General features: G+C 43.9%; 1 protein-coding gene across 3 annotated transcripts in view; it reads left to right on the top strand.

Annotated features, from left to right (window-relative positions):
• IFT88 (intraflagellar transport 88) overlaps window positions 1–18181 on the top strand; it is a 79751-nt gene extending 61570 nt beyond the window's left edge. For 2 of the 3 annotated variants that reach the window (XM_045017782.1, XM_045017772.1), the window contains 3 exons: window positions 178–238; window positions 16956–17054; window positions 17868–18181. In XM_045017782.1, coding sequence (XP_044873717.1) covers window positions 178–238; window positions 16956–17054; window positions 17868–17989 — 282 coding nt within the window. In that variant the 3' untranslated portion in view covers window positions 17990–18181. The remainder of the gene's footprint in view (window positions 1–177; window positions 239–16955; window positions 17055–17867) is intronic. The other variant, XM_045017792.1, reaches the window with a different exon arrangement.

The following is an 18181-nucleotide window of genomic DNA, read 5'->3' as shown; positions in this document are numbered from 1 at the left end:
AAGAAACAAGATTTTAGTTGCACAATACAATATTATTGTAATTTAATTCCAATTTAGTGTTCTCTACTGTTTATAGCAGTAAATTGAATTTTGAGCTTCAGCAATTCTATCTAATATAATTATGCTAAATAGGGTTTTTGTGTATATTCCTTCAAATTTATTTCACTGTTGTTCTAGCGTGTTAAATCTGGCAGAGATGGCAGTGCGCGTAGCCGCAGAGAAGGGAGTGGTAGCGGGGGTAAGTACTTGGAATAACAACTTTGCTTAAGTGTTGGAGTTGTCAAAGTTCTAAAAGAAGAGTTTTTCTTAGTGTTGTAAACCCTTTTATATTTATACAAGTACATATTGAGTAATGCATAAATATTATTTTGCAAACTTCACTTACATTTTTTAGCTTCTTTGGTCTTAGTATTGTGAATATTAATCTTTGCTCTGTAAAATCTCCACTAATACGGTAGCTTTTTTGTTTTGTTTTAGGGTTTATATAGCACATACAGGTCTCATGGTTTTCCTAAAAATAAATTTGTGGCCTGTTTATAAAATAGTTTAACTGAACACTCTTTGAATGTTACATTTTGGATGAACAACACTTATTTTAAAGAGTCATTGTCAAGTGCCCTGAGAAAGAGGAAAAAATAGCTATAAGAACGGGTTTGTAAAATGCTTCTGTGAATTGTTTTTAATTGGGGAGATTTTTGCAATGACTTGCAGACACTTCCTCACAATCCTAAAACTCGGAACTGATTCTCTGGTCAACAATACTGGGACAAATTCAGATTTACAGTTCAGCATAACTACCTTGATTTACAGATGTCAAGTCCAATAGATGCAGATGCAACAGAAAATCAGCTTTTCAAAAAATCTATCAGGCATAAGATGATTTTATAAACAAAGATGATCACTATAATGTGTAAGAGGCCCAAGAGAAATTTAGCATAGTGCCATAAATTAGGAAATACAGGGGTTTTTTCATAAATGCTATAAAAAAGACATTTTGGACTGATCACACACAAAAGTGAATGCCACTGTGCGTGTGTGAATGGTCACATCACATTACTCGTGAATGGCAAAGCCATGAGTGACTTATGCAGACCAAATACGTGCGTAGAAAGCCTTCATACCACCTATCATACATACTGCTTACATTTCCTGTTACAGAAAACCAATGTGTGGAATGGTTCAGGAAGTTTGGTTTTTTAATAAAAATTGGACTATTTTTCTTGTCCTTCCACCTGCAAAGCCAGATGTCTTAATTACCACTTATCCAACTGTACAAGGCTCATAAAAAGCCATGAAAACCACTAACATAACCCAGAATAGCTTTTCATTACTTAAATATTTTACATCTATGAAGTCTCCTATCTTAGGATCTTACAGGGCTAGAACGGAGTCCTGGGGTGCCTTAAGAAAGGGGTTATCTTTCTATTTTACAGTGGTATGAAGCCCCCATTTTTAGCTCTGCAGTCCTACGAGATAGACTTTGAATTAATTATATTTTTATACAGAAAAACCCCATCACTTGTCGGGGATTGTCGTTTTGGGCCTCAGGCTAAGATAATTTTAATTCCTCATGTTGATAGGAGGGAGAGAAGAAAACATTTCTGAGACAGTTTTTTGAGTCTGCTCAGGGGTTGGAAATATTAGAATAAATCCTACAGAGATCGATTAGTGAGCAATGTGCAGGTCAAGCAGTCAAAAGTGCATGATAAACAATACATAGTTCTGCAATTTATTGCATAGATATGACTGCCACACATGTATGCATGTGGATGTTTTAGTCAGCTTTATCACACACACCTGTACTGTCACCTAACATTTATTCACACTAATTACATCTGAAGTTATAGGAAACTGTTATACCTAGAAAACATATCATAATATCATTTCAGATTGCCTCTTTTTCTGATAACTGATTTTTGGGTTCTTGTCACCTGTATAAATCTTGGAGATTCATGATCCTTATGAATAGGGCCCTACCAAATTCATGGTTGTGAAAAACACATCATGGATCGTGAAATCTGCTCTTGACCATAAAATCTGCTCTCCCCTGTGAAATCTGGCTGTTGTAGGGGGCTCGCAGTATTGCCACCCTTACTTCTTTGCTGCCTTCAGAGCTGGGTGGCTGGAGTATATAGAGTGGTGGCTGCTAACAGGCACCCAGTTCTGAAGGCAGTGCTAACTCCAGCAGCAGCACAGAAGTGAGGGTGGCATGGTATGCGGGGGGCAGGGCCAGCCTTACGGGTGGGTGATGGCTTAGCTGGGAAGAGATGGAACTTCCTCTTTCCCTGCATGATCCACTCCCGGGGCCAGGTTAGACTCAGCTTCAGGAACGTCCCCTGGCTGCAGGAAACTCCACAGCTGCTGTCTAGGGGTCCAGCTCCAAAGGCAGTGATGCCGCCAGCAGCAGCACAGAAGTAAGGGTGGCAATACTACATCCCCTCAACAGTATCCATGCAACCACCCCACACAACCCCCTTTTGCGTCAGGACCCCCATGGTTACAACACCGTGAAATTTCAGATTTTTAAAATCCTATGATTGTGAAATTTACCAAAACAGCCCATGAATTTGGTAGGGACCTACCTATGAACCCTAAGGAAGAAATTCACTATAGTGGGCTGGGCCCAAACAAAGTCCTCTGCACCTATAGTCTGGTCACAAAGTAGTCATGCAGGATAACCTGTGGACCCCAAGCTTGTTTAGGTAGAAATGGAGGGCAGCATTGGGGTCAGACCAAAGGATTCAGACTTGTGCAAAACAATAGCCCTGATATCCATGTAAGTGTTGCAAAGGGGCCCTTTCCTCTTTCACAGCTACATTCTGTCATCGTATGTACCCTTGTTAGTGAAAGAGTGGAACATTACCTGAGAGAGAAAGGGATGTTTGGTAGCTTAATAAATAAGGATGTAAATGCAAGAGGACAGCTAGTAGGGGAAATAAGAAAGATCCTAGCTGAGAAGAAGTTAAGACAGCATTAAAGACCCTGAGCTAGCATTTTGTCAATACTTCTCTTAAGGACAAAAAATATATGTGGAAAATGGAAAAAGAGTTGAACTCATTAGGAACTTCTACCACAAGCTCTAGTCATTCTAAGGCACTGAGTTTTTTCAACTCCACAGATTCATACATCCGCCATAGACCACATGTAAAGAAACGCATGGACGCTTGGAACGCTATTGTAAGAGATCAAATCTCATAAGAGCAATGGGTCCAAGTTGAGCTATAGCTGGGCACTCTTCCATATTGATTTCGATTTTTGTGCAAAGTTCTGCAGTTATTGTATTTAACTCCTGAGAGACTGAAAAGAATTTAGGCTTTGGAAACAAACTTTTGTAGGAAAAAGTTCTAAGGATGCTCATTTATGCAAATTTGGTGCAACTGACCAAAAATCAAACAGTTTTTGAAACAGCTCAACAAATAAGCAGTATTACAAAGGAGGCTCTGTCCTGAGCCTGGAGGTATTTCTACTGGGGCTCCCAATTAAAAGTTGAGGCAAGATGTACTACTTAAACTTTTCAGAAGCAGTCAAAAGCACCACAGATAGATTGATAACTGGGTATGCTAGCCCTGTGAAACACTATCGGTGAAGAAGTTGGCACACAAGAGGCAATAGACATAAGTACTGTATTGTAGTATAGCTCCCATTTACAAACTTGGAGTAAGATCCAGTGGGACCAGAAGCCCTAAATAGTCATTTTTTCTGTGCTTGGCGTAGCTCAGGGGTCGGCAACCTTTCAGAAGCAGTGTGCCGAATCTTCATTTATTCACTCTAATTTAAGGTTTCGCGTGCCAGTAATACATTTTAACGTTTTTAGAAGGTCTCTTTCTATAAATCTATACATACAACAAGAGTTTAGTTATATATTAAAGTAAATAAGGGCTTTAAAATGTTTAAGAAGCTTCATTTAAAATTAAATTAAAATGCAGAGCACTCCCAGACTGGTGGCCAGGACCTGGGCAGTGTGAGTGCCACTGAAAATCAGCTCGCATGCCGAAGGCGGCACCGGTGCCATAGGTTGCCTACTCCTGGTGTAGCTTAACAGGATTACAAGTCTGTGTTTCACAGTTTAAAAATTCTATATACACAATCTGCCTGAGGCACACAAATAACATAAATATGGGTTACTTTATTCAAGATTTTTGTATGTTTATTGCTAAAAAAAAAAAAAATTCACAAATTTGGGGATTCGTTTTCTCAGTTTCCTTACAAAGACCAATGGGGATCATTTTCCTGAATTTTTTAAGAGATTTGATGTCATTAGCTGATCCAGGAGAAATGTGGAATCCTGAACTCAGTTCTTGTCTGCTGAGTAAAAGGGGATTGTTTTTACATACTATTTTTTATAATTTTTAACTTTACTCTCTTGCAGCCAAACATGCCTATGTTTCTTTGTTTATTAGTTTTCATAGACTTTTTCAAATGTTTTATCCATATCTGCTTACTTATTGTTAAGGTTAAGATTCTGTCACAGGTATTTTTATTAAAATCAGGGATAGGTCTCGGGCAATAAACAAAAATTCACAGATGCCCGCCACCCATCCCTGACTTTTACTAAAATATCCTGTGGGGCGACAAACAGAGCACTTCTGGGGCTTGCAGCTGCTCCAGCCCCACTGCTGCCCCTGCGGCAGGGGCTGATTACTGCTGCTCCAGCCTGCTGACCCAACACCAGCCACTGCTCTGGCATGCCCCTAGGCTGGCCGCCGTTCTGGGGGCTGCTGCCCCGGGGCTGGCTGCCACCCTGGGACTGAGAGTTACTCCAGCTCTGCCCTAGAAGTCCCGGAGGTCCCGGAATCTGTGACAGAATTGTATGCTTACTTATAATAGAATTAATAATAGTACAAGGTTCCCTTGTTTTGGACAGTGACACTGAAAACACATGCAGAGGGGAGACTACGGGAGAATTAAGTGGGCTAGGTTTGCCCATAAAACTTAAAAATAAGTTACTGCTTTTCAGAAATAAACTATACAGAAGATGCAGGAGAAACATTACAGCAGGGGTCGGCAACCTACGGCACGCGTGCCGATTTTGAGCAGCACGCAGCTGCCTGCCACGGTTCCAGCCCCACTCAGCCCCACCGCCCACCACTCTCCTCTGCGGGGGGCCAGGAGGTAGAAGCTTGGTTCTGTGGCAGCCAAGCTTCCCCCTCCCCCGCTTCTTCCCCCAGCGTGGTGCTTTCCTGCCCCGCCCCTTCTCGTTCCCTGCACCAATCAGTTGATGGCCCTAGTGAGGGGGAAAGGGAGGGGGAAGAGCGGCAGTGTGTACACAGCTCTGTAGAGGAGACAGAGGCTTTGGCTACACTTACACTTCAAAGCGCTGCCGCGGCAGCGCTTTGAAGCGCTAAGTGTAGTCAAAGCACCAGCGCTGGGAGAAAGCTCTCCCAGCGCTGTCCGTACTCCACCTCCCTGTGGGGAATAACGGACAGCGCTGGGAGCACGGCTCCCAGCGCTGGGGCTTTGACTACACTGGCGCTTTGTAGCGCCGCAATTTGCAGCGCTGCAGAGGGTGTGTTTTCACACCCTGCTGCAGCGCTGCAAATTTGTAAGTGTAGCCAAGCCCAGAGAGAGGTAGGGATGGGGCCTTGGGGAAGGGGGTGGAACAGGGCACATCCCTTCCAGCCCCCTGCCATGAGCCGCACAGGGCAGGGGGCTGGGAGCACCCCTACGGGCCGAGCACCCCAGCCCTCATCCCCCCACACTGTCTTCTGTCCTACTCCCCCCCCACACCCCCCAGCCCTCTGCCCTGACCCCCACACACTCAGCATTCTGCCCTCAACCCTCCCAGCCCCATACACACCCAGCCTTCTGCCCTGCACCCCACACAACCCCGCCCTCTGTCCTGACCCCCCCCCCACAGCATTCTGCCCTGCAGCCCCACACCCCCAGCCCTCTGCCCTGACCCCCCACACACACTCAGCATTCTGCCCTCAACCCTCCCACCCCCGTACACACCCAGCCTTCTGCCCTGCACCCCACACACACACCCAGCCCTCTGCCCTGACCCCACACACACACTCGGCATTCTGCCCTGCACCCCCCATACCTCCTAGCCCTCTGTCCTGACCCGCCCATACACTCAGCCTTCTGCCCTCAACCCCGCCACCCCAACACACACCCAGCCTTCTGCCCTGCACTCCCACAGCCCCATCCCTCTGCCCTGAGCCCCCCCACACACCCAGCCCTCTGCCCTGACCCTTGAACCCCCCCACAACCAGCCTTCTGCCCTGAACCCCCCAGCCCTCTGCCCTGAACCCCCCACCCCAACACACATCCAGCCCTCTGCCCTGCACCCCCCCAGCCCTCTGCCCTGATGACCCCCCCACACTCAGCCTTCTGCCCTGCACCCCCACACACCCCCAGCCCTCTGCCCTGACCTTTGAACCCTCACACACCCAGCCTTCTGCCCTACACCCCCACACACCCCAGCCCTCTGCCCTGATCCCTGAATCCCCCCCCCCCAGCCTTCTGCCCTGAACCTCCTCCCCCAGCCCTCTGCCCTGACCCCTGAAACCACCCCCCACCCAGATCTGGGGTCCCGGCCGCAGGCCCTGCTCAGCCCGCTGCCGGCCTAGGTGAACAGAACCCCAGGCTGGCAGCGAGCTGAGCAGGCTGGCAGCGTAAGATCAGCATTTTAATTTAATTTTAAATGACGCTTTTTAAACATTTTGAAAACCTTGTTTAGTTTACTTACAATAGTTTAGTTATATATTATAGACTTATAGAAAGAGACCTTCTAAAAACGTTAAAGTGTATTGCCGGCACGTGAAACCTTAAATCAGAGTGAATAAATGAAGACTCGGCACACCACTGCTGAAAGGTTGCCGACCCCTGCATTACAGCATAATCCTAAGAATTCAACTCTTGCATGCATACATATGGTAGATCTGCAAGAGTGTTCAGTGGAGGACTCAGGGCCGTCCTTAGGCATACGCAGCTGCTTAGGGCACCACGAAATTTGCAGCACCAAATTGCCCCAAATTTCATGGTGCCCTAGGCAGCTGCGTGCTGCATACGCGCAGCACCAGCCCTATCCCTCAGCCGGCCCCCCCTGCAACAGGCAGGGCCATCCCTGGGGGCAGAGGGGGGGCATGGGGCCCCAGACAACTCCCTCCGCCCTGCCTCTTACCCTTCCCCCCCGCTCCCTCCCCGGCCCACCCCCATTCCACCTCTTCCCCCAATGACCCCGCACTCACCAGCAGCAGGAAGCAGAGAGACACGGCCCCAGCCCGCTCCGCTTCCCTTGCCCCGGCCCCAGCCATATGGCTTGTGTTGGGGAGACGGCTGCGCCCGGCTCTCACCAATGGTGGGAAGCAGAGCACCGGGGCTGGGAGCTGGTGGAGTAAAGCGGGCTGGGGCCGGGCTGTTCCGCTTCCTGCCGCTGCTGCTGAGTGGTGGTGGGGATCCCTTCCCCCGAGCGACAGGTGGGCCAGGGTGAGGGAAGCGGAGTGGGCTGCTCCCGGCCCCCTGCTAATCCCCCAGGCCATTCTGGGCTTGTGGGGCCCCCAAAAGTGGATCCCCAGAGCTCCTGCCTCCCAGACCCTGGGGGAGGTCTGGGGCTGCATAGGGCACCCAAATGGCTAGGAACCACCCTGGGAGGACTGTACCTCTATCATAACAAAGAAAAGCAGTTAAAAGTTATCCAGTCTCGGTTGCTTTTGAAGGTTTAATTTGTTCAAATTTCAAAAAAGGGAACCAAGTGGTGTTGAAATCACTATGATTTATTTTTGTATTGTTGGCAAGCTTTTCCAGAAGAAATATGTTCCTGACCCTTTAAATAGTTTCAGGGTTCTTTTGTTTTTCAATGCACAGCTAAGGAGCATTTTGCTACAACAGAGAAATGAGAAATAAGCTTGGAATTATTTCTCTCTTTTACAGGAAGACCCAGAAGTATCACTAGAAGATCTAGACACAGTCTGGATCTGGCAATTTCAAAGATTATAACTAAAATGAACACCCACTTTGGGGTTCTCCTAAACTTATCTTTCCTCAGCAAGCATCAGATTTGCATTTTGAAATCTTTTTTTTTTTTTTGGTGACGGGATGAGATATCATTGGTACCTCACCTTACAATGCTTTTCTGTCATAAAAAAAAATACAGAGGAGGTAGTGGCCCAGAGACGCAGTTTAGAGTGAGTGAGTTGTCTGAGGGTGGGTTGGTCCCCTTCTCCCATCCATCTCCAGAATCCATTGGATTGAAAGGCTGCACTCCTTGCCTTCTCCATGACTCCCCAGGCCCCAACTGGGAAAAAAGTGAAGGAAACTTGTGGAGACAAGGAAAATCTGAGTTTCTTTGCCCTCTCCATCCCTCCTGCAGTTATCTCAGAGGGTGGAATAGGGTTGACTCCTCATATTTGTACACACTCAGTAGAGCCTACAGGAAGCTCCATGTGTAATAAAGGGACATGGATTTTAGAGCAGTGAAGGGCAATAGGCATTGCAGTTCAGGTCTGCACTTTAAGGCAAGAGATTTGCAGAAAGTCTTCTCACTATCTTAAGGCAAGAGCCTCACAGTCAGTTGCATTTTCAGCTGGCTTTCGGGGGAGGGGGCGGGACTATTTCCCCCTTTGTGCTCCATTAACTCCAAATTCTCACATTAGAATAAATTGAACATGTTTTCTGCGTATTAACACACTCTATGGGTTAGCTTAACTTCCATGCTAGAAATGGTTTACACTTAAGCAGATTTTTAGATAAAATACTTTGCATTAGCTGGGCAGAGTGCTGAATTAATGGGTTTTGGCTAAACCAAGCCAAGCTCCCTTTTCTCTATGGACCCCCCTCCCCACCACCACCACCCCCGAAAGTGTAAATGCATCTCTCTATGTCCTTCAAACACATTTTGGGTTGGTGAAGCATCCTGATTCTCTGTTAAGAACTTTAGCCCACTATGCACTTTATTTCAGATACTTTAATTTTTTAAGGTGACTTAGATCTAACTAAATGATTTCACCCTTAGTAGCCTGAGAAAAGAAAGTATTTCATGCATGTTCTGTGCCTCATATACATTGTGTAAAATAGTACTAAAAATAGAATTAATGTATTCTGTCATTTTGGAGGAATTGCTTGTGTTGTAATTGTTCTTCCCACCTCTCTAACTTATGACCACTGAAAGTTTGCTTAGAAATACCAGCTGTAAATCTGTACAATTTGACTAATGTGGTATACATGTGTAACCCACACACCTCCTGGATGTGGTGGTCTGTCCCATCTAGTGGCACTGAGACCACTTAGAGAGAGTTAAATGAGTCTGCTCTATAGCCTTAGCTAAGGGCCAGTTGGTTTTTAGCTCATGTGGTAGAACAGAGGTGGGCAAACTACAGCCCGTGGGTCGGGGGCTGCACCACATGGCTCGGCCCCGCTTTGGCCGAGGCTGCTCCAGTACTCCAGCTGGGTCACAGGCCTCACCACGTGGCTCAGCCCTGCTCTGGCGCTCCAGCCAGGGCACTGGGTCGGGGGCCGCACTACACGGTTTCTGCAGCATTGCCCCGCTCTGGCGCTCAGTCAACCTGTGGAACTCCTTGCCTGAGGAGGTTGTGAAGGCTAGGACTATAACAGGGTTTAAAAGAGAACTAGATACATTCATGGAGGTTAAGTCCATTAATGGCTATTAGCCAGGATGGGTAAGGAATGGTGTCCCTAGCCTCTGTTTGTCAGAGGGTGGAGATGGATGGCAGGAGAGAGATCACTTGATCATTACCTGTTAAGTTCACTCCCTCTGGGGCACCTGGCATTGGCCACTGTCGGTAGACGGCATACTGGGCTGACCCAGTATGGCCCAGTATGGCCATTCTTATGCTCTAGCCAGGGCACAGAGTCGGGAGCCAGACCGCACAGCTCCCAGAAGCCGTGGCATGGCCCCGCTCCGGCTCCAACATGCTCCAATGTCCCCCTCCGGTGCTCCAATGGGAGCTGCAGAAGCGGTACCTGCGGATGGTGCAGCGTGCAGAGCTGCCTGGCTGCACCTCTGTGTAGGAGCCAGAGAAGGGACATGCCACTGCGTTTGAGGTAAGTGCCGCTCGGAGCCTGCACCCCCGAGCCTCTCCCCACGCCCCACCCCCCTGCCCCACCCCTGATCCCCCTCCTGCTCTCCAAACCCCTAGATCCCAGCCCAGAGCACCCTCCTGCACCCCAAACCTCTCTTCCCCTGCCCCACCCCAGAGCCCGCACTCCCAGCCTGAAACTGCTCCCCTTCCCACACCCCTCCTCCAGCCCTGATTCCCTTCCCACCCTACGAACCCCTTGGTCCCAGCCCAGAGCACCCTTCTACACCCCAAACTCCTCATCCCCAGCCCCACCCCCAGAGCCTGCACCCCCATCCAGAGCCCTCACCCCCTTCCAAACCCCAACCCCAATTTTGTGAGCATTCATGAGCCGCCATACAATTTCTATTCCCCAATGGGGCTCTCGGGCCAAAACGTTTACCCACCTATGTGGTAGAGGTTTATGCACTAAGCTCCAGAGATCCCAGGTTCGATCCTGCCCGCCGACAACCAGGGTCTGTTGGTGTAACAAGTGAGGGCTTGTCCAGGATTTCAGCTGGGAAGTCTCTGAAGCTTGGGACATGCTTCCTCAGCTAGGGGAAGTATGTAACCCCGCCCATCAACAACCGGGGTCTGTCAGCATTACACATGTAACTAATCTGCCGACTAAGAAGTACAAAAACATTTGCGGAGAAATTAAAACCATTTCAGCTGGATATAGCAGTGCCAAAACCTTTAAGTGTTCCAAAGTAGAACTACGTATACAAGATTTTGCTGTACTAATCATTCTTCCACATAAAAATTAGCAGTGATTTTGTTTTATATGTTCATTCTTTTTAGTTTAATTTTCCCTTCTAGCAATCTGCACCATCTGTATGTACAATAATCAACAGTAACTTTTAAAGTGCAGTTGAAAGTATATGAGTGAACATTAATAAATGTGCACATTTATGCATAATATGTAATTACACTAAATTTTATATTAAGCGTATGACATAAGTAGCTAGGAAAAGCGGAGAGACAAGGTGTTTTAGGTAATATCTTTTATTGAATCAGCTTCTGTTGAAGAGAGAGACAGACAAGCTTTCAGGTTTACACAGAGCTCTTCTTCTGTGTTAGCTCAAAAACTTGTCTCTTTCACCAAAAGAAGTTGGTTCAATAAAAGATATTAACTCACCCACCTTGTCTCGCTAATATCCTGTGACCAACACAGTTACAACAATTCTGCATATAGGAAAATCAGAGTTAAGGCTGCTACTCTACCCTTAATCCACCTTGTTTTGTGTATTGCAAAGGTCAGATAAAAGCATATATGATTTATTTATTTTAATGCTTTGTTTATTTAGAAGTTTTAATAGGTTTACAAATGCATGCCATGTAAATATAAAAACAAAGCAATAATCATTACAACAATGAGCTCTTGTGTAGAGAGACATAGGAATACAAACATCAGATCCCTCTATCTAGCAGGGTGTTACGATCTTACTGAGTGAGCATGATTACAACATCCACGACTTGTCTTTTCTAGTGATTTTTGTGAACTCAAGTGAAATCTCTGATTTCATATTTAACAGACTAGTCATATCAATCAAATGTTAATTTAAAAAATTGGTTAGGTGTGCTAGTGTTTTCACAGGGGAATGTACTTTGTCTGAGTATTGAATAAATTGTCTCCAAATCTATTTTGCTGTGAACTTAATTGGTACGTTGACTTTTCCATAACAACCTCCAATTTTTTTGTTGACCTTTCCTCTAGAATTAGCCTCACACTTGAAAATGACAACTAGTCTATCAGTAGCCTAGCAGCTACTAGCAGATGAGAGGTTAATTTTTTATTTTCTTGTGTGTGACCATTTGTGCTAGGAAGCCCCAGGAGGATTGGCACAGGATTTTGTGCACAGTAATAAATGCCAGGATTCGGAGTGTATTATCCATCTCTATGGATCATAGGGGGGAGGGATAGCTCAGTGGTTTGAGCATTGGCCTGCTAAACCCAGGGTTGTGAGTTCAATCCTTGAGGGGGCCACCTAGGGATCTGGGGCAAAAATTGGTCCTGCTAGTGAAGGCAGGGGGCTGGACTCAATGACCTTTCAAGGTCCCTTCCAGTTCTAGGAGATTGGTATATCTCCAATTATTACCTTTTTTTTATTACCTATGCACGTATACATCCAATTAACCATTATGCACACAGATTGAGAGGAAAAGCAAGGGAGATTATGAGAGTGGTAGCCATAATTCCAAGTTTACTTGCTTTTTGTGATTAAATATAATTTTTAAATCAAATTTATAAAATATCTTAACCTACTTTTTGTACTCAAATTCTTTTAAAGGTTTTTTTATACTTTGATTCTTTGAAGGAATGTTTTTCTTTGGTTTAATTAATATTGTATTGGTCTATTGGCATTTTGGATGGACCAAAAATCAATATAGTGTGAATGGCTCTGCTAGACTAATTACAGTGGTGATGTAGTAATGGCTTTTTAATAGAGAATGATAAATTGCTCCTTTGCAGATTAAAGTCACTTTACTTTCACTGGAAGTTAGTCACTGACACAAAGAGCTAGTTCGACTCTTCACTATATGTGCCATTGTTAAATAAATAAATAAATAAAGTGTAATTGACTAAAATGTTGTGACTGCATAGAATATTGTTTTCATTATGGGCAGTAACTTTTGTTATTTTAAAAGTAAATGATAAAATTGTTATTATTTGTACTGTTTCTAGAATAATGCAGGCAGAACTTATTTGCAGTCTGAGAAATGTTTGCAGTGGATCTTTACTGCAAGTGCTTGTTTAGTCTTTCCAACAATTACTATAACTCAGAATCTATACTCTAGCAGATAAAACCTCACAGAAATTCCTTGCTTCCATAGAGTTTCCATTGTCATCCTTTGTCTTAACATTATCTTTATATTTTCCTTTCTTTATACATGCCTTCTGTCAACCCAGTGGTTATAATAGGTTTGTGAACTTGTCCTGCTTTTGGTTTCTTTTGACTCTTTCTCTGCATGATCTCTGTCTTTCCTCCCATTTTGGCAGCTGTCTTTTCCCTGAAAATACGTGCAGTCCTTTCTCAGAAGTGTTAAAAGGTCTGTGTAAATTATTCTTTAATCAAGGCTGATGCATTTTTAATAACACATTTTTATTTAATTTTACAGCTTTTTCCTTGGCTAGACAGACAGACAATCAGTAGGCCATTTTTGGTGAAATTTGGTGTTATTTCCATAACCCACAAGTGAGGAATGCATATTAAAGCAAACCAGATTTTCTGTTCACTACAGACTAGACATCTCACCTCTGTAAAGTATGCACATTTGTGCTAAAATGCATTAAAAGCCAGATCCTCCTTTGAAATTCTTCTGTCCAGTGTGGGGTCCCAAGATCCTACAGTCTACGATGCAAAATTAAGTTCCATGGAGTTGGCCAAATTACACATTTAGAGAGAGTAAAAAAAATATAAAAGATTTATATGCAAAGAGAACTGCAAAATGTAAAATTTTATGACAGAAGTTTTCACTACTTACCAATTGTATTATAAAGCTCTCAGTCAGCAAGATTATTAATTACTACCCAGTGATGGCCAAGTCATACATCCCTTGCTAGGGTTTAACACCTCCCAAAAGCAAAGATTACCTTACTGATAAGTAGGAGCAGCTTTTCCTCTCAATCTCTATTCATAATCCCCAAGGATATGGGAGTTTTGCTTGAGCAGAAACTTATAGGATCAGTTTGTTGGTTGGTTTGACAAACTGGCCTGGCCCCCTGGCGAGCCACATGCCAAAGATTGCCAATCCCTGGGCTAGGTGCTGAAAAATCAAATAACTTGGTAAAAGTGTATCAATATTTAAAGGCAGATGCAAAAGAGTGGTAGGTCTAACTAGTTATTAGAATGAACTGTATTTTATATGGGTGCTGTTTTATGTGTAAGGAGTAAATATGCAGACAGCAAATCACATAGTGCATGTTGTATTTCACTTCAGAAAACCTTCATTTTTTTTCAGTTTGCTAGTTTTGTCAGAAAAAAAGTGGTTTCTTGTGTTAGAGTAGATGTGGATTTCCCAATTTTTTTTTATTCAGTCACAAGTCCCATTAACTTAATGTCATGAGAATTTTGCCAGAGTAAGGATTAAGTAAAAGCTACGTAAGGACCATAGTTAAAATTGCTCAATTTAGGGTACTGAAGTACAGTGGATGGTTCATTTATGAGAAACACCAGGTGCGCGAGGTAATATCTTTCATTGGACCAACTTCTGCTGGTGAAAGAGACAAGTTTTTGAGCGACACAGAGCTCTTCCAGTCTTCAGTTTATTTATAGTCTGTTTGCATTTCTGGTTTTCCTTTTTATGTTCAGCTCTTTTTCTGCTTTTCTGTTTATGTCAAACCCTGCAGCTGCTTCTTTGTAATATCTCTAAATTACATGCTTCTCGCTCTCCCGTCTAAGGGCTTGGCTACACTGGAGAGTTGCAGCGCTGGTGGTCGGTTTACAGCGCTGCAACTTACACACCGTCCACACTTGCAAGGCACATACAGCGCTGCATCTCCCTGGCTGCAGCGCTGGCTGTACTCCTGCTCTGCCTCGGGTATAACTATTGCAGCGCTGGTGATGCAGCGCTGCTCTGCCAGTGTGGCCACCAAAAGCGCTGTAATTGGCCTCCAGCAGAATTTTCCCATAATGCTTTTAACTAAAGAACTCTTTGTTTTGTTATGATGTCTCTCTTTGTTTTGTTGTGAACTCGGGGCTCCCAGAGCTGCTTATCTAAAAAACAAACACAGCTCCTGTTTGCTGTGAATGAGGCAGGCAGGGGATGAATGTCTACAGCTAGTGTTTGCTTGAGGAGAGAAACAGCACGGCAGGGAGGGGAAGGGGGGGAAAGGGAGTCCGTGGGAGCAGCTGCTTATCTGGTCTGCAGGCTGTTTGCATTTAAGAGTGAATGAGGCGTCGGGGAAATGATCAGAATTTGCAAGGCAGGGAGCTGACACAGTGTCGACTCCAAAAATCCACTCTCTCTCTCTCTCTCCTCCCCCCCCCCACGCTCCTTGTCATACTCCACCCCACCCCCTCTTTTGAAAAGCACGTTGCAGCCACTTGAACGCTGGGATAGCTGCCCATAATGCACCACTCCCAACACCGCTGCAAATGCTGCAAATGTGGCCACACTGCAGCGCTGGTAGCTGTCAGTGTGGCCACACTCCAGCACTTTCCCTACACAGCTGTACGAAGACAGCTGTAACTCCCAGCACTGCACATCTGCAAGTGTAGCCAAGCCCTCACTGTCCGAACCCTTTCACGTGCTACCTTGATTTTCTTTATCTTGGTTTCAGCAACTTCCTTCTCTCTGAAACTAACCTATTAAATCTATACAATTGCTGCTATTAGTAGTCTTCCTCTCTGGCAATCCCAGCTATGTGATTCCCCGCTTCATATCCCTTCAAATCCCTTCCTTTTCTGTCACTTTCATCATCAAATGCAAACTTACTGTCTTCAGAGTCCTAAGGCCTTATTATTTGTATTATTGTAACATGTAGGTGCACAGATCCTACCTACTCTCTCACTCTCCCTGCAGACCCTTTTTAATCCTCCTCCGATTCTCATCTTCACACCTTCTTCCAGCTTGCTACTCACTTCCTGGCCCCTGGGTCTTGTCCAAAGCACATTGTAGTTAATAAGAGACTTCACTGAGCTTTGGATCAGGCCCCTTGTCTCCCAATTGATTTCTGTTTATTCAAATCCCTCTATAAAACACATTTCATCCATGAAGCTTTTTGATAATAATCCACCAAAGATAGATAAATAATAAACCCTTCTCCTCACCCTATACCCCAAACTATATTTTCTCTGTCTGACTTAGATTATATGTTCCTTGGAGCAGAAGCAGTGTCCTCCTGTAGGGCTTGTGAATGGCTGAGCATGCTGCACTCAGCAATATATTAGAGTAAAATAAATATTTGTCTTCCTTGGGGAAGAATAAACTTGTAAAGATTATAACAATTTAACAACAATATTTGTAATAAATATGGGAATTACAATTTGTAGCCAACTCCTGACTTCATACCCTTTGCCTGTTCCCTTTCAGCTGGGAACATTTCAATAACAGCATTGTTGCCTGTTGCAAAGAAGTATATTTATGTTTGGCTGCGTGGCATAAGATGCTCTGTAAATACACCAATCCAAAACAAGGGGCATTTTCCCCTGGAAGCAAAATATTGAATCACAAATTGTTCCAGCAGACAAAATTGAAAGCTTCCTATAAACTGTGAAAAAGATTCAAGGTTGCCCTGTGACTAGACCGTTTAGAGGGTCTGGAATACTGCTGTGGCAATAGAATGTTAATCTGACAGTGTCTGGGTACTAGGCAGCCGTCAGAACAGTCACATGCCAGGGGGCCCATTGCAAACTGAGCTGAATAGAATGTTTACAGCAAGATGCAGAGCCAAGATGTACTGTATGTATGAGCTGTGCCTGACTGCCATGCCAACAGCACATGCCTCTCAGACTTTTCTAATGAAAGGCAAAGTAAGTGTTCTGGATTTGAGACTGATAGTGTCTGACAGGTGGATCACACCAATATATGAATAGATATACGTGTCTGAAATGTTTGTATGCATTGTAAAACAGGCATCGTTTGTAGGACCCACATGTTGTAATCGGTTTAAACCCTCAAATATTAATGTTCCTTAATTTTAATAGATGTTTTAAGATGTTAGAATTTGAAGCTAAAAAGATGTAAAATAAAAGTTTAATTATCCCAGAGCATGAGTGGCACTGTGTATTTTGACACACATATACAGATCACAGAGGTCATATTTTTAGAAATCCGTATTAAAATTCAGTATGATGGCCATCAGGATAATAATGGTGTAAGATATAAAAAAATTATTTAATGCAAATTAGTCCAATTTCAATTGCCTATCTTGCTTTCATGAAGTATGCGGCAGTGTTTTATTGTGTTTTTTCTCTTTTTTTCCCCCCCCAGATAGTGGCGGTAGCGCTAAGGGGGAACGACTAAGTGCCAAGCTAAGGGCTTTGCCTGGAACAAATGAGCCTTATGAAAGCAGTGGTAATAAAGAAATAGGCAAGTGGACTGTGGTACCTTCTGAGTTGCTCCATCTTGCCTAGACAAATGGAATGAGAAATAATTGCTGAAAATCATATTGAATTGCACAAATTATGGAAGCATTTTCATCATGAAACATGGATGAAAAATAGTTATTGTTTCTTTGTTCCCAGGTCTACCATAAAATCATTAACTTATGCTTGTATGTTCTCAAACATATCCATTTAAAAGGGTGATTTAAACTACCGAGTCTGCTCACTGCAATCCTCTGCCAGTTTTTGTACTTTTACAATCACATATTTTATTAAGGGGAGCTTTTCAAAATAGCCTAAGGGAGATAGGCACCTCAATCCCATTGAAATTCATTAGTGCCTGGAATTCTCTTACTGAACCCATCCACCATTACTCTTCTGCCAAGCTCCTTCCTAAAACCTATTTCTCTAAGTCTTGCATATTAACTATATAGTTGTAATAAAGCAATAGAAATAATTTTGAAAAGGAAACTCTAGCCACCAAAACATATGCATGACCACTATTGTTCTCTTCCTCTTGTTCTGTAATGGAGTAATGTAGAACCCAAACCTGCATAGACTCTTACACAATGCAGAATCTCATTGACTTCAATGGGACTGCACTTGGGTATAATGGTTTTAGCTAGTAAATCCCAAAGCGGTAAACTTTTCAGGGCACAAAATCAGTGTCTCCTGTAAAGCATCATGCACATCTATAGCATGCTCCACATAATTCTTGATTTTAGTCTCGTGTGATTGATACAAGCTAAATTGCTTTAAAATAAAGCTTATGTTTCAACTCTTTTCTTTTGAATCCTAGATGCTTCCTATGTAGATCCACTTGGACCACAAACAGAGAGGCCAAAAACTGCAGCAAGGAAAAGAATGGATGAAGATGAGTTTGCTGATGAAGAGTTAGGAGAGGATTTGCTTCCAGAATAATGTACAGTACAGGATACCATTTATGTGTTTTGAAAATTTTAGCAGAAAAATATTCAGAAATGATAATTTTGTATTAGAATTTGATAAAATGTTTGAGAAAAATCTATGTTGTATTTATGGTAATGTGTATATATAAAATTGTGAATTTGGAGTCAAGAGTTTCTATTATAATCAATAAAACAATAAAAAATA

This window comes from Mauremys mutica, chromosome 1 (assembly GCF_020497125.1).
Source record: "Mauremys mutica isolate MM-2020 ecotype Southern chromosome 1, ASM2049712v1, whole genome shotgun sequence".
Lineage (NCBI taxonomy): Eukaryota > Metazoa > Chordata > Testudines > Geoemydidae > Mauremys > Mauremys mutica.
The sequence above is the reverse complement of the archived record's forward strand: the minus strand, read 5'-3'. Positions and strand labels throughout refer to the sequence as shown.